At 40.2% G+C, this 19,091-nt stretch overlaps 1 protein-coding gene across 2 annotated transcripts in view; it reads right to left on the bottom strand.

Annotated features, from left to right (window-relative positions):
- nectin3a (nectin cell adhesion molecule 3a) overlaps positions 1–19,091 on the bottom strand; it is a 34,021-nt gene that overhangs the window by 9,603 nt on the left and 5,327 nt on the right. The window contains exons 2-3 of one of the 2 annotated variants that reach the window (XM_005937524.3): positions 4,211–4,558; positions 342–641 (exon numbers count right to left, since the gene is read on the bottom strand). In XM_005937524.3, coding sequence (XP_005937586.1) covers positions 342–641; positions 4,211–4,558 — 648 coding nt within the window. Of the gene's footprint in view, positions 1–341; positions 642–4,210; positions 4,562–19,091 lie in introns of both variants that reach the window. The other variant, XM_005937523.3, reaches the window with a different exon arrangement.

The following is a 19,091-nucleotide window of genomic DNA, read 5'->3' as shown; positions in this document are numbered from 1 at the left end:
ATGTGTATGGTTTTGTGGCTGTAAATGACAGCAGCCTAAACATTCTCTCAGAGCTAAGACAAGACTATGATAATGTGCTTTAAATTTACCTTGAGCCTGTTTTTATCTGTTATTTTACTAATTAATACAGAATCAGTACATTTTATTAACTGCTACTTTTTATTTAAACAAAGTTAGAAAACCAAGGTTAATTTAAGCCTGCAAGGATGATTCCTAGGCTCTTCCTCAGCAGGAATACAGCCAATTAATTCAACACTGGTATTACAGCCACACTGTGTATCTGCAGTTAGCCAAAACTAAGGTATCTATATTGGAAGGAGGTCTTATGTTTCATTACTTACACTGGACATTTAGCATGTAGGGTATACGAAACTCTGTCTGCAGGGCTGGGTGTCTCACCACACAGGTGAGTGTCTTCCCCTGGGCGGAGCTCCGTGGCTGCCACATGTAGTGCACATGTACGGTGGTGATGCCGTTTGCCTCATTCTGACTCTGCTTCTCAGATCGCCCGTACAGCTCCGTCTCCCAGAAAACCTCGGCTTCAGGAAGACCACGCTCTGCAATGCAGGTGGCCACCAGTGACTCATTGCCACCGTCCAGCAGAGCTGTGGGGCCTGCGGACACGTACACTTTTGGCTCCACTGTGAAGAGAAGGAGGAGGGGGAAGAAATGACAGAGCGGGGGAAAGATTACAAAATGAATATCGATCCCGTTGTGAACGAATATGAATAAATAATGCCCGGAGGCTTCAGTGTACTTAACTGCCAAAAGAGCACAGATTGACTTCTTCCATTTCACCTATATGCTTTAAAAATTAATGAACCACGCTATTCAATTATATGTACACATTTCTGTGGAGACTTCTTTATTGCTGTGTGTCAAAAATAAAGTATGTCTGAGTGAAGGTAATACAAAGCAGTAACCTCCATTAGTCCTGTTCTGTGAAAAGTGCATCAATACCTGAAGCAGGCATGTGACTTTGAAGAAAAACACTGTGCAGCCAACACTGTGCTGTGTTTATATTTGACTTTGTTGTACTGGAAGACGAGGAGCTGAGTTACCGTACTCTTCTCAGCACTTTAGAGGTGAAGTAATGATACACCAGCTTCCTGAGAACGACTCAATGTTTAAACGCAACAAGGATTTTCTCAACAGAGAAACAAAACAGATCCATGTGAAGGGGACATGACTAGAATTCAACTCTCTACCTGTTGTGTAAAGCAGTAAAAACTGTTTGTCTTATTCTAATCTATCACAAAATAAACATATCACAAACCATTGCCTTATTCTTTGTCCCGCAGTGCACAATCTGAACCGTCTCCCCCCTAGCTGCCTCTTTTAAATGAAGACTAACAGCTGTTCCACTTACTACAGTGGTGACAGTTTTAAAGGTGGTGCACGGGGGCAAGCGCTGCAAGGCGAGGCCATCATCTTTAAGACACCTCAGACAGGCAGGAGTTCCAACAACAAATTCAAATAACTACCGGCACCGCCTTTTTCCAAAAATAACCTGGCGTCTCCTGTCCCGGGGTGGGGACGCTGCTCTTAGTCCTCTACCTCACATTATTCACTCCCTCCTCCCTGCCCCTCCTTGCAGGCCTCTGACTATAAACAGTAGCAGCTCTGTGTTCGGACGCGAGCTGGCTGAAGCATCAGAATACCTAAATCAGTCAGGGGTGTTAATTTGAAGTTGCTGTCAAAAAGGGAGGGGGACGCTTTGGATGGTTTGAAATCTGTTGGGGGAAAGGGTAACGATTTCCCTTCAGCAATCTGGCTGCTCTGGCCCTTTCCTGTCCACAAATGCAGACTAAACGCTGAGTGGAAAGCTCTATAAAGAAAAGGTTTAACAGCATGGTCAATGGCCATGCACTTAAACACTGGAACATTTTTACGGTAAAATCTAGCATAAAAAAATAATAATTAGAAATATTAACTGTTTGAAGCAGAAGTTCGGGTATGGCAACAGACTGGAAAAAGCCATCTCTTTGCTGGGCTCTTTTCTCAAGAACAGAGTTGCAATTTGGGCCATATGAACAGTCAGAGGAGCTTAAACCTCTAAAGAGTTATCAGCTGGACCATTTATTAGTACACACTTACATCTTGCCAGTAATTTAGTGTGTTTTGTTTAAAAGACAGCCAATTATTTTTTCAGTAGTTTTCCTTTTGCCCTGCAAGTATCTGAAAACAATGGGTCATGTGTCAAAATTTCCTCCTTTGGTTCTTTCCTATTGTTTAATGTCGAGGACTTTTGGCTCACATAGCAAAGAACATTTCCTGTTGAACTGTTCCTTAAAAGCTTTGGCCCTTTTTATGAGTTGCTGTTGACACAAAGATAAAATGAAAGAACGTGAGAAAGCTAATACAATTATTGAGATTGTGCCTCACGATACTGATACTATTCATAGCAAGTTTTGCATCACGATTGTGTGAGGTTTGAAATTAACCCGACGTCTGTTGCACCTGTTGATCATTATGAAGTTTGTCGTGACTTTGGTGCATTATTCATGGGCTTGAAAGTATCATTGATTTACTTTAGTCCACTTGAAAGGAACGAAAACGCAGTCGTCTGTCTTCGCATAAACCTCAGAGTATAAACAGGAATCAAAACTGGGAATCTTAAGTTAACTTACAAACTGAAGCTGAAACTAAAACAACTTTGATTTACACTGGAAAACCAATATTATGTACACAATCGTATGCTGGATTAACCATGACGTTTTCTCCAGAAACCTTTGTTTTATTCAGAAATTCTTGTTTGCTGTGGTTGTTGTTCACATTGGACTTGTGACAGTGGGGCTGCATGATCAAAAGAGTGGCGGAGGAAACTGTAAAAGTCACCTCTAAACAAAGCAGAGATGAGGAAGGCACTCCTCTCTGAACCTGCTGACATTTGGTGTTGTAATCGTGATGTGCCTTCTCACAGAGAAATACCCTGTGAGATAATCTACATTCCACTTGACATGTATCATACTGCAAAGAATATACACCACACCCTAATTACATCTGAAATGTAAAGTAGGACTAAGGATGTGCTTTTGTGTTTGAGTGTGGATATATGCATCCATATAAGACCCACCCACCCCCCAAAAAACAAAAACAAAATATGCAAGAAGGTGTTCAGAGAAGACAGAAAGCTGTAACTGAACCCTGTGAGGTTCTAGACACCGTGGCTGTCACAGCAGCACTTAATGTACCGCTCATTAGACATCAGAGTCTCCTTCAGTCTCTGGAGGATGATGAGAACCTGCTGCTGCCTACACTGCAATCTCCTCCTCTCAGCAACGGCACCAATTTAGGGCTTGAAACATACGCTGACCACAGGGAAAGTTCAGTGTTTCTGCTCCTCTGGAAAGTGAGGCTACAGTGAGAAACTTCTATGTAAAGGAACATATGCTGCTTTCAATGTATGCTTTGTGTTTGGATAAAATAAGAACATACTAATGGGAAAACCCATTAAAATATAATACGGCTTTGTTTTGTTTATTTTATTTGGGAGCTCAGAAGGGATCCACAGGTAGTTTTCATTTTTAGTTTAGTGACCTGGCAATAACCTTGCTTTGATTATCGCTTAAGGACATAATGGACAAATGGTTAAAGGAGAGAAAACTATCAACAATCGTCACAGCCTTGAGGGAAAGAGGTGCAGACTGTAGTTGTAATCCAGCTTAGCAAAACGCAACTAAATGTCATGAGAGTCACCCTGTGTCACACCCTACAATTAAACTGTTGTTGCAAGCAACTAAGTTGCATTGAGCTGGGACACTCTGAACTTGCTGCATTATATTTATGTGCTTGCTGAATGAGAAGGTTTCCGTTTTGTGTCTTGCATGTAGGGCCTAAGTGACTTTACAGAGGATGCCATGGAAACTCTGTGAAACATTTGGATATAATGTTGTGAATATAAAAACAGTTGCATTGGCTTTTCTTTTAAAGTAACAGTGGGGGAGGGAGATAGGTGGGACCACACCAAAGCAGCCTTTATGCAGCTTCAGATTCCTGCAGGGATTTAAATGTACATGGCATGTGTCCAGGCTGTAATTTAAACGTTAGGTTGCTTCAGGGAGCCGCTGTTTCCTCCAGGGCAGACACTGAGTGCTCACCTAGGCTTTGCTAAATCACAACAAACAATGACCTTCATTAAAAAGTGAGATTTAAGGACAATATGAAGAACCACTCAGAGAGGAAGTGAAGTGAGGAAGCAGTACTTTACCTAAAACATTAACATGGGTGGATGCTTGTGTATTGCCCAAAGGAAATGTAGCCACTTTGCAGGTGTAGGACCCGATATCCGTAAAGTCAACTCCTTCAAGGGTAATGGTGGCATCTCGTATTGAAGGGGAAACAAATGAGATACGTTTTTCATATTGTGAAGAATATGAGGTTCCAAACTCGGGATTAAATACCGCCAGGGTAATAGTGCCTGAAGGAAGACGACGCTCCCAGGAGCTCTGCGTGAAGCTGAGGCTGGGACCCACTTCTATTCGGCAGCCCAGTGTGATGTTCTTTCCCAGCACTGCATTCACTTTTTCAGGAACAACTACCTGGTTACTGCTCACACCTGCTGAGAGAAAAAACAGAGATGGGATTCAGAAATACAAAAGACAGAGTTTCAGCTTATAATTAAAATGGGAAGAATGAATTTCTCATGACAATGTCACTTCATTGGATTAAGAGATTTTTTTAAATTCTCTGGTGTGTAGCAGTGGAAGAAAATTGTCTGGGAAGTCACATAGATTCAATTTGCGTCTCCTCATCCAGTTTTTCAGTTGTAACAACACTGATATAGATGTACTATCACCACCAGACGATATTAAATTTGAAAAACAGTAGCTGAGATGAGCTAATTCAGGAAGATTTTTTTCTGGAGGATTGTGTCAACTCTCCGAAACAGAACATCAGCATATACTCACAAGGCATGTGGTATCTAACTGCACTACAACACATTTTTTTCCCCACTTATGTGAGATGTTGGACCAATTTTCTAATGTTAGCAGTGTGCACCAAACATAATGGAGCAATATATCAGAACATTCTGAGTAGTTTTCCCAAGGTTACACTAACAGCCATTTGTTTCATTCATGTTTCTTCCTGTGGTTGAAAAGCAGAACAAATATCTTCTGGGTTCTGGGTTGCTCTTAACAAGCAACACACTCTCACCACAGGACACTCAGCCTGTCCCTTTTGCTAATTATCAGAGCACCTTTTAAACAAGCAAGAAAACAATTTACTGGAAGGAGATGAAACAAAGCAAGCCAGCGGATGGCTTCATTGCCTATTTTTATGAGGCCCTTAATTTGAATTAAGGCCCACCACAGTTTTTTTTTTAAATGCAACCCGTAAACTTGGCTTTGAACATTAATGACCATCTGAATACTGTAGACAGAAAAACGAATACAGTACCACAGCAAAAAGTTACAGTTTGGTGAAATGAATGGTTGTGTCTTCACATTTGTATCATATCTGGATGAGTCAAAAGATTTATCTTGAAAAAAAGATAGATTTGACAACCTTTTAACACATATGAGGACCAATATCTATTAAAAGAGGCGTATGCTAGGATTAGCCTAGTTGTACATCACAAACCAACCATAAGTGTGTGACCACTGCCTTATGCTGATGACACCATTGTGTTTCTTACAAAATAATAGACACAAACTTTACAACAAAAAACGAACAATATACTATTTATAAGCTACATAAAAATAACCTAAACAAATAAGTTTTACAGAAGGAGCTTTCTCTGCATTTGTCTGTAATTGGTGTTACTAATATGTAGTTACTGCATCTGCAAGAGAGATAGAGTTCACCAGGCTCTAGTTAACGGTAATTTCAGAAATTGGTGGGCACGAGGCTCGTTGTGTGTCACAATGAGCCTCGTGCCCACCAACATTTTCTGTCATTTTCTGTAAACACGCCTTAATCAGAAAATGACATAATCAGCACTACTTAACACTCAGCTAAGTTTCATTTGCAGCTCAGCAGGCAATAGTTTGGCACATTGTATACAAGCGTTGTACTGATGGGCGCCCCACACATTGTGCATTGTGCATGGATGGATAGTGATAATACAATGGGTGCATGCAAGAATCCTATGCTGCCCCAAAGAAGAACATCAGCCTATGGAGTACAGAGTACATGTGCCAACCCTACTGTGTACAGAACTAAGAACCAAAACAAAGAAATCCTCTTTCTCCTTTTTGAATTGATCAAACCATGACACCAACAATCAGAACTGGATATTTTTATTGCCAAAGATTCTCATCCCTATCACTTTACAGATCACTGCTGACAGGCATGCGGCTGTGTTTAAACAAAACAAACAAAAACATCTAGTTTGGTGGGAATGAATGCTGTATCTTGGAAAGGTAACCTGAAATAAGTCTTAAATTGCAGGTTTCTGGCTAGTGCTCTAAATGGAAAAAAATCCTTCCTGTTTTTTTTTTTTTCTAGAACAATCTCACCAATGAGTGATTGATTGACGCACGTTTACTCATTTTTCAGAGTCGTACAAAGACTTACAGCCCTGCTTCAGGTTGAAAAGCAGAATACATCCACCTTAAACTTTGTGAAAAAGTTGCATACATCAAACATAAAAAGGTGATTTTATTCAAAATAATCAAACAGTATTTCTTGGGTTTCTTGACATGCTTGCAGAGTAAGTTATATTTGGGAGCCATAAAGTTCCACTTTGTCCGTTGTCTCGGATGTGTATGGAGTAAAGCTTATAAAAGTGGTCCACTGGCTGGTATTTTGAGTTGCTGGCATGAATGTGAGCGGTAAGCCACAGCAATGCTATCTTGGTTTCTGAGGAATACAGCCAATGAGGCTGAGGCTCCCCGTGCTCCATTACGTCCCCTGTAATTTCAGTGACTACACACATACACACACGGACAAACAGACACTGAGTTTCTCTCTTCCAAAATAAGAAATAAGTGTGTGAACATGTGTGCGAGTCGGGCATATACTTTGAATGGCTGCTCAGTCTTAAATGTATGTTGCATTGTGTTGTGAAGGTTCGTGCTGTACTGTCACATTTGGGCTTTCCTCAGTTTTTTTCTTCTTCCTCACACACATTTTCAAACCTTTCTGTGTGTGCAGACTGACCCAATACAGCTCTGCACTGCATCTAAACTTTTAACCTGAATTGTTTAGTCCAGGTGGCCTTATTTGCCATCTGCCTGAAAATGACATTTGGAAAAGTCACTCTGGGTCATTACTTCATTTCCCCACAAAAGAATTTCCCCTATAATGTGCTTTGCAGTGCATTTGTTGCCCTGTGTTTGCATTATTTCTATAGGAGTCCTCTGGATGCACTGGTGTGGGGGAGAATCAGGGTCAGAGCCACATTCTCCACTCCACAGTCATCTGAGCCATCACAACAGCTGTTTTCTTTTTTGTCACCTTACTAGTGCAACTCATTTGTTTGGCTTGACGAAAGAAAAAAAGACAAACGCTTGACAGAGAGATCAAGACCTACAACGTATCTATGACAGAAACAAGAATGTAGATGGCAGGCTGATAAAACCCCCTCCTGCAGCACACTTACATACTTGGCATGCGTGACATTGTACTGATGTATGCAGACACGTGTCTCTAACCCAACTTCTCTTCAACATGCTCCACATTCTGCTGCTACCTGACACGACACCCCAACTGCTACTGTAGGTAGTTTATCTGACTCGTGTCAGTTTTCAGGCCAGTCAAAGCACACAAAGAAACTAAACTCCATCTATGCCATGCTCTGTTTGTTTTGCAGTAGGCATTTGAAAATAAGAGGGAACGGGGTGGTGGTGGCAGTGCGTGTGTGGGGGAGGTGTTTAAAGAGGACTCCACCCTTACCATTAGGGGAGTAGAGACAGATGGCCTCTGCATGGGATACCTACAGCCAGGAGGAGAGTGGGGAAACTTGGCACTGCTAGCTGCAACCATGAAAAACACAACCAATGCTCACAAACTAGAGCGCTGTGATAAATTGTCTAAAATACGGCAGGCAACTAAATGTAAGCAATGTGTTAAAAAACAGTGTTATACAGTTTAAATCAAGAAAATAGAACGCAGAGCTGAGGCACAGCTCAGACGTGTCACTAAGTTTATTATTGGTTATCCATCTAAAAAGTACGGCTTATGAAATAAACATACAAACAAAACTTATCATGCCGTCCAACTTTATATGTTGTCACTGTTTTTGACGCTTTATAATCCAGTTGGTTCAGTTTAAATGTGACACCTTAGCCTGCAGATCACGAAGACCTGCAAAACCTAACTTGGCCAAAGAGAAACAGGCTGCACTTTTGCCCCCTTTTCTCTTCAGAAACCCAAGGAAAGAATGAACTCATGGGAAGAGTACGCTTGCTCTTTGAAGAAATGCCTCATATTTGTTTCTTTCCCTGCTGACATCACTAATTGCGACAAGCTGCTCGGAAGACGCGATGGTAAATCAAAACCTTCCTTTTTGCCTGGCAACACTCAAACAGTCCAAGTCGGCCACTAGACGAGCCAAAATCTCCACCTATCAGAGACCCGACCCAGCTTCAGCCTTGACCTCCCCTGAGGAAGCAGTCTCGTGGCTTGAGATCCTCCCAATGAACCCTGCAGTCCGTTTCAGAGCAGTGTGAAACAAGAGGGATCCACAGCCAGCAACATTCATGAGCAGCAACAAAACAGACAATATGTCAGGTTCATGTAGACAAACTCCATGCATAGATTATCGTGTCAAACAGCACTCATGAGGAACTGATCTGAAGACCTCACAGGAGAAGAATGCAGACATAGGATCTGTGCAAGAGGGAGTGTGGTTTAAGACTAAAAGCAAGAGGAAACTGAGTTGAGCAGAGAATGAATACAACACAAAGCAAGAAAATAGGACAGCTATTCAGTAGAAGTTCAGCAGTGAAAACAGAAGAGTGAACAAACATCCTGATCTATGTCAGGTCATGAAAATGAATCTGAGCTAGGTCATTTTAACTTTTGACATGAGCTGATACCGGGTTTCTCTAAGTTGACATCTCACACTTATGATACTGATAAAGTAATGTTAGGCTGGCCTCCCCATTGCTTATTTTTAAAAATACTTTTTATTCCTTGGCTTACATCCTGGAGTGAGAGCTTAGATATTTAGTCTGCTGTACGGGTGATCGTGGCTCAAGAGTTGGGAGTTCGCCTTGTAATCGGAAGGTTGCCGGTTCGAGCCCCGGCTTGGACAGTCTCGGTCGTTGTGTCCTTGGGCAAGACACTTCCCCCGTTGCCTGCTGGTGGTGGTCAGAGGGACTGGTGGCGCTAGTGTCCGGCAGCCTCGCCTCTGTCAGTGCGCCCCAGGGTGGCTGTGACTACAATGTAGCTTGCCATCACCAGTGTGTGAATGGGTGGATGACTGGATGTGTAAAGCGCTTTGGGGTCCTTAGGGACTAGTAAAAGCGCTATACAAATACAGGCCATTTACCATGTATTTTTCGCAATCCTGTAAATATATTTACTCTTGTGAGCTGGCATGTATATGAGTGTATATCTTATTTTATTGTTCATGTCCAGTACTTTGGTCAATGTTGTCGTTTTGAATGTGCTTTGTTTATTGTATTTAACCTTTATTTATACAGGTGGTTTTATTAAAACCTAATGTTTCATTTACAACAGAGCCCTGTTTCAATATGTCTGTACATATTGCAATTACAACAATAAAAGAAACAATAACATGGCTAAAAATTGTCTAATGTTTACATAGTTTATAAACATAAAGGAACATGACAAAATTCAACAAGTTCACATAATTGATCAAACCTGCAGTTTTATATACAGTCCAAAGACTGCGCATAAAAGATGGATGTTGCCATCTTAATTTTTATAAGACACAAGGCAATCTCAAGCTGAGCCTTTCCATCCTCACTTATGTGGTTTTTTGAAAGTGAACACAACTGGTAATGTGGAGATCTGACTGAAACAAAGTTACACAATGGGCCTTCTTTTATCCTCCTTTTTGACTCCAATGGAGATCATGAAATACAAAATTCAGTAAGCCTTGAAAGTAGTTACTGAGGTCATTAACTCATCAGGAAAATATTTACTGAGGTCAGAGAGCAAGGAAGCTGAGTGCAGGTTTGTGCTGAGTTGCCTACTGTTGCTTGCTCCTTGCCATTTGTAACATTTTCAGCTAAATTTAGGGATTCGGTCATTTTTGTGTTCTGTTTGTTGTGTTCTGTTTTTAATTAATATTTAACAAGCATCAAACTTTAAGGCATGTTTAGAACTACATATGAAACATGTCAATGGAAAACCCTCAGAATACCAGGTCTAAGAAAAAATCTTATCGAACTTATCGAACAAATCAGTTTGGTTTATAAATGAAAACATATCTGTGAAGCTGACTACACTCTAATAACATCACAGTAAATATCTGAAGCTGTTCTGAACGAAGTGGGAAAAATGATCATTCTGAAGGTAAAGGTTATCCCTGTCATGCTCCTCTCCAGTTTGTTAGCCTACAGCTTGCTCCCTTTCCTGGTTCAGTGATTTTTAAGTGAGTGTAGGAGGTAGGTGGGTTGAAGGGCAGTGTTTCATTACCGTTTAATGAGTGCAGTAATTTATACTCCTTACAGACACTCTCTCCCTCTCATATAAGCCAACAGAACCATTGGCCTACTATTAAAACTTCCTTCTGATGATCAAGGTCACATTGTAAAAATGTTCATTAACATTCATTTGATAATTTCATTTGCACACACTGCCAATATCACACAAAAAAGCAGGTCAGAATATAATTCAGAAAATAATTATCCGCTAATATTTAAGTGGACATGGGAATTTTTTTCGCAGACATTGTACCAGGTCCTCTATTTGAGAGACATCTATGACTTTAAACGCCGCTAACATAATAAAGTGAACTGGCAGTGCAGAACCACTTAGTATTGTTAGCTTCTAAAGTAGTAGCAAGGAAAAATAAATCATTAGACAATGCCTACATGCCAAACACAGGCCCCCACATCTTTTCTTCATTCTTGCGGCACCTATAACTCTTCCTTAATCAGTTAGAAACAGGATCGGCCAAGTGGCGCATTGGTGAATAGTATGCTTTTATTGTTAGAAATATTTGTGCAGTGTGAACCCTCCCCCTTCCTTCCTTCCGAGTATTATATCCTGTGAGGGTGTGAGTTTTTTTCAGGGGTCTAATTCATGACATAGACAAATACAGCCTGACAGGCCTTTAAAAAAGGGGCAGGTCAGGCCTCTTTCACATGTCACTGTCCTCTTAAAAACCTCTTTCTCTTTGCTCCCCCATAGCAATGCAGACTTGTGTGTCCTTCACATCTGAGTCACATTTGATTAAAGATCGGAGCTTAAAAGAAAAAAAGATCAATAATGTAGGCATACAGTGTCATGACAGAAAGCAAACTCTCATCAGAGTCAACTATAGCTGTGCTGTAGGACCTGTGAAGGGCATTGTGTTGCTTGGTACATAGTGGAAGATAAACATTCCTACAGTGTCCTGTCCTACTGTGTGGGATTTGTTATTGTTTGCTGTGGGGGTTTGCGGTACTTTAGTATGTGCGTGCAAATTTGCTAGATGACCCAAAGATGGGTGGAAATGTTATTTTTCCATGCATGTGGAAAAGAACAGAGAAGGCTATTTACAAATGTCACAGCTGATCTAAGAAGGCAAAAAAGACATGCGAGTTAAATTAGAAAAAAAATGCTTTCCATTTAAACCGGTCTATATTTTTATACAACTTCATATTTAACAAATCCTTTGTCAGTTAAAGACCTTTAAAGTACAATGGCATGGGTCACAACTTTGCACTTTTTAATTGGTGTTATTTTCTTCCAATATTTTTGCCACCAAATCAATTTTCACCCAATCCATATGTCACAATCTGAAGTAAAATCTTGTTTTAGTTGTCTGTGATTTTCTCTACAACCAACTTCCAGAAACCTGCCTCAATAGCATGGGATACAACATAGTTTCACTGCAAAACTACACCAATCTAATACCTACGATGCAGAGAAACATAAACATGTTTTATCTACTTTCAGATTAGATAAAATCTGTTCATTTAGTATAAATTATCTGATTCTGGGGGGGATCAGATGGAATTTCTTCCCAGATTAAAATGATTTGGCATGGGATGAGGCATAAAGAAGAAGACGAAGAAGAATATGCCTTTGTGCTGTGAGAATAAGCAACTTAATTTTGAAGGTCTCTTTTTTTAAAATAGAGGCAACAATTTGAGAATTTCTTAATTAGAGCTTAAGTGTATGAAATCCCTGACAAGTAAGTGCTAACATAGACCACTCTCACTATACAACACAGTGACGAAAATTACACTTAGGCTGCAGGTCATCGCTTTCCAAATGAATTACTCAATAGATTAGAAAGATAATTTGAAAAGAAATAATACCTTCTGGAATCTGGTAAATTTTTAGGGGAGTTGAGTAATTGGATGTAATGAACATATCATTACATCTTTAAAAAAACATTATTCAAGTGAATATATTTAGACTTCAAGAAAGAGAAAAGGTGCATCTTGCTTGAGATCAAGTTGGAATGTATTTGGCCGATGACTTGACCAAAATGAGTTTGACACGTCCTGTATAAACATTTCACAGCAATCCATTGCTTTAGTAACTGTTGACTTGTCTGGGCAGACATTGCACCAGTGAAGTGTCTACAAAACAACAAGGTGCGCTTCATGGGTGGCTTAGTATCCGATTAACTAATCCCAGTAAATCATTCACAGCATTTGCTAAAATCCCAAACAGGCCAAGCAAGGACAGTATACTATGGCTACAAGGATAACCCTCCACTCCAGGCTCTGTGCTAATAAAAGAAGTTGGGTGAAAACAACAGCCTCCTAAACTATGTTAACCTTGCAATGACCTTAGAGGCACACTTTGTTTTTAGGTACCTGCTGTTGCCTCCACATTTACATGTCATTATTCCCTTAAAATTACTGTAATTTCCTGATGAAGAAATTAGGACAGAAATAGATCCCGCCCTTGTTGAGTGGTGCTGAGGGCTTTACAGCGAAGAAAAAATGAGTTCTCTACTGATCACAGACTCCACTGCCTTTTGCTGAGTCTAAATGGGCTACTGTACTTTCATTAAGCCAATCAAACATAATGGAAACACACTTTCCCACAGCCCCCAGAGGGAATTACAATGTTTTGCTTTCAAATGACTCTCATGATTGTCTGATTCTGGATTTCTTGCATGATGCCAATTTCTGCTAACAAACAGTATTTAAAATGATCATCTCCAAGGCCTATGAATGTCAAAAACAATGCTACTCCGTGGACATCATCTGTGTATATACAAAGAGCTGTGTTCATTAACTCCAACAAAGATGGAACAATAATGTGGCTGGATATGAAAAAATACTCAATTATGCCATTTTATCTTCTAATCAGATAAACACTTAACTTGAATGTTGATTACAAGCATATTTAAATACATGTGTGGTCATGCTAATAAGCTTAAATATTGATATGAAATGAATGAAAAGCAGAAGAAAGTGACTCTGAGTTGCTTGGACTACAAAAGTACTTGGTCAACTTCATACTTTTTTTTACTTTACAATTAGTCATTGGTGAGCCACACCAAACCACAACCTTGAAGCACATACAACATAAGCACAATGTCAAGATTAGGACCAATGGCTGAGGGTGTGTACTGCAGTCATATTTTCTGTTGCAAAAAGTTCCCCAAATAATAATTTCACATTATGATATTAATTTAAATATGAGTATGAAGCAAAATACTTCATGCTGCAAAGTCAGCAGGCTAGAGTTGGCAAAATATTATACAGTTTTAATTCCAGTCAAATGCCCAGTACTAATACATTATGCCTGGTGTTGTTTGGACTAGAGAAGCTGATATGATCCCTTCTGATGGGATCTGAGTTTTTTAAAAACATGTCCACGAAAATCCTGATACATTTTAGTATATTGTATAACCATGCTGGATAATTTATCAGATTATAGCTCCAACTATTACAGAGTCAAGCACAACCTTTCTTCTTTCGGTGATTTGCATTTGTCCTAACTTAAAGCTGTGATTATGCTTGATGCATTGGCCATTGCTCGTGTAAACTTTAACCTCAGCAAAGCCCCATGACCACTGGTGCTTAAAGCGTACTGGCCTCAGTATGCTTTTTCATCTCCAGTTTTCTTACGAACATATCATCTTTTTTCAACTGCTGCAGCATCTTCATCTAAGTTTCTATGCTGACATGTAATTGAATTGCTGGTAAAGACCAATCTGTTCCAAGCTGGATGTGCCGGCTGTGTGTCAGACAAAAAACAGTGCTGCTGCCAGTATTTCTGATATCACTCTTGGCATGCGCCAAATTTCGCAAGGGCAACAAATGGGCATAAACTAAGTGTGAAAACCAAAACACAGTCACAGTTTACCTTAACTTGAGCAATGACGGAAAGAGTCTTTGATCAACAAGATCTATCCAGGGCAAAAGTTGTAAAAGGTTTCTGAGGATGAACCTGCAGCTGCCTTTGTTTGGTGTTCAGTGGCATGCAACCAAGGTAACAGCTGGTTTTTGGCTTCAGCTCTTCACTGTCCCTGTGGCTACTGAGATGATCTCTCTTAAGGTGCACGAGTCCCGTGGCACAAGGACCTCTTGCTGTCCCTGCAAACACCCAGGTGGAGGCTATAGGCTCCGAGCCTATAGCCTAGCATAGGCTAGCATAGACCAGCAGTTAACCGAAGTGTTAAACAAACCAGATTTCAATTACTGATTAAAGTAATCCCCTTTATGATTTCTACCACAATCAAACAGACAAATCATACAAAATATTATCCAGACACCTGGAATAACTTAAAGACAGACTCAGATATCGCTCAGATAGGCTTACACCTGTGGGTTTTAATTAGTGCAATTAGTATATTATGATTTCTATGCACGTATAGAGCAATATTGGCTGTTTTACAAAAGGGGGAGGAAGTAAAGCAAACCAGCAAAATCCTGTCCTGTTTATATAAGTAGTAAGTAGTTTGGTCAGTGTGGCATTGCCCCAGCATTATCCTGCTAAGAGGAAGTTTGTTTTTCCGGCACACCCACTCACATACTCTCACCATTTTTCTGCAGCAGATTAAGGCGCTTCTCTCTATTCAGATGTGCCACCCACTTTGAACAGAGAGAACAAGGAGATAATATGTAGGTGTCTGGGTCACTCAGGTCTTTTGTTAAAACACAAAATGCAAAGCTGATTGAAGCTTGTATCCACAGGGACCTCAGAGAAACAGGCAAATGCATAAGTACGTACTACACACTCTCCACATTCACCTGCATTTGTTCAAATCAAAAGAGATTCAAACTTTTAACAAATAGATTTAACAAATTTAGGTTACACAAGCTCACATGTACAAAACAAAGATTTCTGTTATTGCTTGCCTAACACATTTAGGATGTAGAGTATGTGCCTTGCTTTCTCAAAAATCTGATATTTTCCACTCTTTTAAGACCTAAAAGGAACCGGTCTGTCCATTTGTTTTGTTGATTATTCTTTCCAAGGCAAAAACAACAACAACCATGAAGTTTCTCAGAGATTAGCACTGATTTATGACTCATCCCCTCAGTGACAGAGTAACTTAATGTGGGGAAAAAAAGTGTACAGATATGGTCCACTTCCCTTCATCAATATTAAAAAGTAATAAAACCTGCAGTCTGTTTGTTCTTCTTTGCTTCTGCTTTAATCAAGGTGGGGAAATGTATTCAGCTGAAAGGAAGAAGGGATCAGAAACTAAAACAGAAGCAGAGAGACTGAAGTATGGAGAAGGGGGCTGCATGGACATGGGTAGTGTAGCGGTGATTCTCAGGGGAACAGAACAATCTGTCTGAAAACCAGCAAGAGTACGGCTGTGCAGTATTGTGTTGAAGCTTTTACTGCAACAAATCTGCATTCTGGACCATGCTCAGAAAGATAAATTAGCAAAGTGTGAATTAGGAGACAGGTTTTCCTTCCCTGGGTTTGAGTGTCTGAAAACCTGGACCACAGTAGATAAAACAGTAACTGTGAAATCCAAAAAGTGTCACGGCATTGATTTTCTTAAAGACAAACAGGCTGTTTCAGATAAATGTTAAATTCCGCAGTCAGATGTTTAAACTACCCTTGGTAATGCAAGAAATAATTTAAGGCTGTCACTCATGAGAAAATATATTATTGTAAATAACGCATGCAGTGAACATTTCCTTCTCATTTCTGGGTTTGGATCACAGTTCAACCGTAAACGGCAAGTGAACTGGTATTTATATATGACTTTTCTTTTTCCACATGTCTTTAAGTGCTTTTTACCCATCTCACACTCACACAGAGATGGATGCAACTGGGGCCATTTGAAGCTCAGTACCTTGCCCAAGCACACATGAGGACAGGAGGAACAAGGAACTGAACCTTTCAACCTCCAATTAGCCAAATATTTCTGTGCTTTCACTGCTTAATTCAGGTGTATGTCAATGATTATCCCCACAAAAAAGAACCATACAATGAGAATTAGATGAAGGAGGGTAAATAAGGTCTTTGATAAAAGTCAGAATTGCGACTGACTGACGGAGGTGAAAACATCTTTCAATAAAATGTCTGTTTTCTTTCTCTGTGCATATCACATGTCTTATTACTAAATAAACATCATGCTAGAGAACTTAGAGCACACATGGGTAAAACATGGCTGGTGCTAAAAGGAAAACTAAACAACCTCTAAAAATAAACAAAAGATGGAGTTTGAGGAGAGAGTTTGAGCCTATGCACATGAAAGGTGGTGTACTCATGACTTCTTAAATATGTCAAAAAAAATAATCCCACTTTACATCCATCCATCCATCCATTCGCTTCCGCTTATCCTTTTCAGGGTCGCGGGGGACGCTGGAGCCTATCCCAGCTGTCATAGGGCGAGAGGCAGGGTACACCCGGGACAGGTCGCCAGTCTGTCGCAGGGCCCCACTTTACATACCTTTTTAAAAAATAAATAAATAAATAAATAACTGAGGTCTCAGTCACACGGTTAATGATCCCCTTCCCTCCTGGAGTGTCAAGTAGTTTCTGGAGGTTGCTGGATCTTGTGCGATGAAATCAAGTACAAAGAGGGCACGTCACAAAAACCTCCTTGCAATCACGTTCATTACTAACGGGTTGCCACAGTAGTCTGTATAAAAGATCTGCAAACACTCTCAAAACTGCTCTCCAACTAGTAGCAAAACTGTGTACGATGCAAACTGGGAATAAAGAACAGTTACTTTCAAAAAAAAGAAAAAATTGTCTTAACGCTGTGGCCAACACATTTTGTGAAACTTTCAAGTGCAGTATGTGTGTTAGAAGTCTTGACTGCAATTACCTACATAGGTAAAAATGTCACTCACTCAGGCACACAGTCAGAACACAACAGGAGATTATTTGATGTGGTTGAGCAGATGAGTAATATGAAGGTGCGCTTATTCTTATTCAATTTAATGCACCTTACTCACCATACTTTGTGGGCACGAGACCACGCTGCAGATAGCTTCCCCTCTACGACCAACACTGCCCAGTATTTGACTGGTGGGTGTTAATCTCCCACCTGGGTGGCAGGGGGTGTGTCAGTGCACACAACTGACTGCGTGCTCATCCCACACTTGAAAAGAGTGAAACAAATGAGACGGAGCGGATGAAGCTCAGCCGCCACACCTGTTTCCCATAACCTCTGTGCTCCTCTCCTGGGGAACTGGATTGCTGACTGTGGACATACTGTATGTATAGCTTTTTAATATGGACTGTAAAGCAACAGTGTGCTCATGTGACCCTAACAGCCACACAATGTGATCTACTCTTTCTGTTTTTCTGGGAAAAACCCTGGACTCCTGAAAACAGTAGACAAAAAACACTGTTTAAAAAGTTTCCCTCTGTTCATTCACGGTAGGTAATTAACCATGGAAATATCTGGAAGACATTTATACAGCACCGTTTCCTATGACTCAGTAATTGAAACATTTGATTCCTGTCTATCCAAGATTTATTCAGTAGGCAAGACACACTAGTAAAAATAGTACTGCTAATATTAGCATTTTTTGTGTATTTTTCTATATTTCCCCCTTTCCTTCTAATTCTGAATGGCTAAGCACTCAGGCACTGCAGTCATAATGACTGGTAACTACTAAAGTTGGTACAGACATAAAACAACAAATACCACCAGAAGTCAGTGACTGACAAAATGAGACAGTGGGGTTAAAAATTACTTTTAGATGGATTCTATATAGTCACCCCTCAATTCTTTATATTTTATTTCACTAGCTGGGCCCACGTCCTCGTTTTAGGTTTGACAGCGTTTTAGTGGGTAAAGGTGAATGCTTGGACATGAATTGAGCTGCGGTTTGGGGAAGGCCTCGGAGAGGACTGGCGACGGTTCCCGGGTCTGGCAGATCCCCATATACTAAATAGGAGTGAAGAAGTTAAAGAATTGAGAACAAGGAGGGAGGGTGGGGCATGTAAACAAGAATGAACAGTTTGCAGAACTTGGGGGAACTTATATAGATGACAACCGGAAGGAGCGTGTTTGGAGGCGTGGTCCCGCTCCTGAAATTCCGATACATAATCTCCAATAGAACAATGGGAAATTGGGTTGTATACAGTATATAAGTCAAAAAATAGAGCTTTTACAATTCTAATAATTCTTGAAAGTCAATATTTGATAAGATTACCTTTATTCTTTAACACAGCCAAGCTTACTTAGACTTTCTTGCATTACTTGCACATTTGTGTAAAATGTGCTTTATTGCAAAATGTGCAAAAGCACAGCAGTTCATCCCTTGAATTAGGTGCCTCCTTTTTGATCTTTGAAAGATTCATATGTCAATGACAAGTGGTTCAACAAACAACAAAATGCTTTGGAACACATTGGTGGAATGTTGCAGTCAATACCAAAGCGTACTGGTGCATTAGCCCACTCAAGAAGAAAGAAAACAAAAAGAGAGCTATTCACACTGGAATGAATGGAAAGTGGTGCCATCTTCTATGCCCCACTTACAAGGTATAACAAACAGCAACTTTAGTGTCACTGACGATGATGTCTTTTAAATTACAAACAAATTTGCTGAAGAGGTAAAACTGCGGTTTACAACTCA

The sequence above is a fragment of the Haplochromis burtoni genome, unplaced genomic scaffold, assembly GCF_018398535.1.
Source record: "Haplochromis burtoni strain Fernald_Lab_line unplaced genomic scaffold, NCSU_Asbu1 Contig_234, whole genome shotgun sequence".
Taxonomy (NCBI): domain Eukaryota; kingdom Metazoa; phylum Chordata; class Actinopteri; order Cichliformes; family Cichlidae; genus Haplochromis; species Haplochromis burtoni.
The sequence above is the reverse complement of the archived record's forward strand: the minus strand, read 5'-3'. Positions and strand labels throughout refer to the sequence as shown.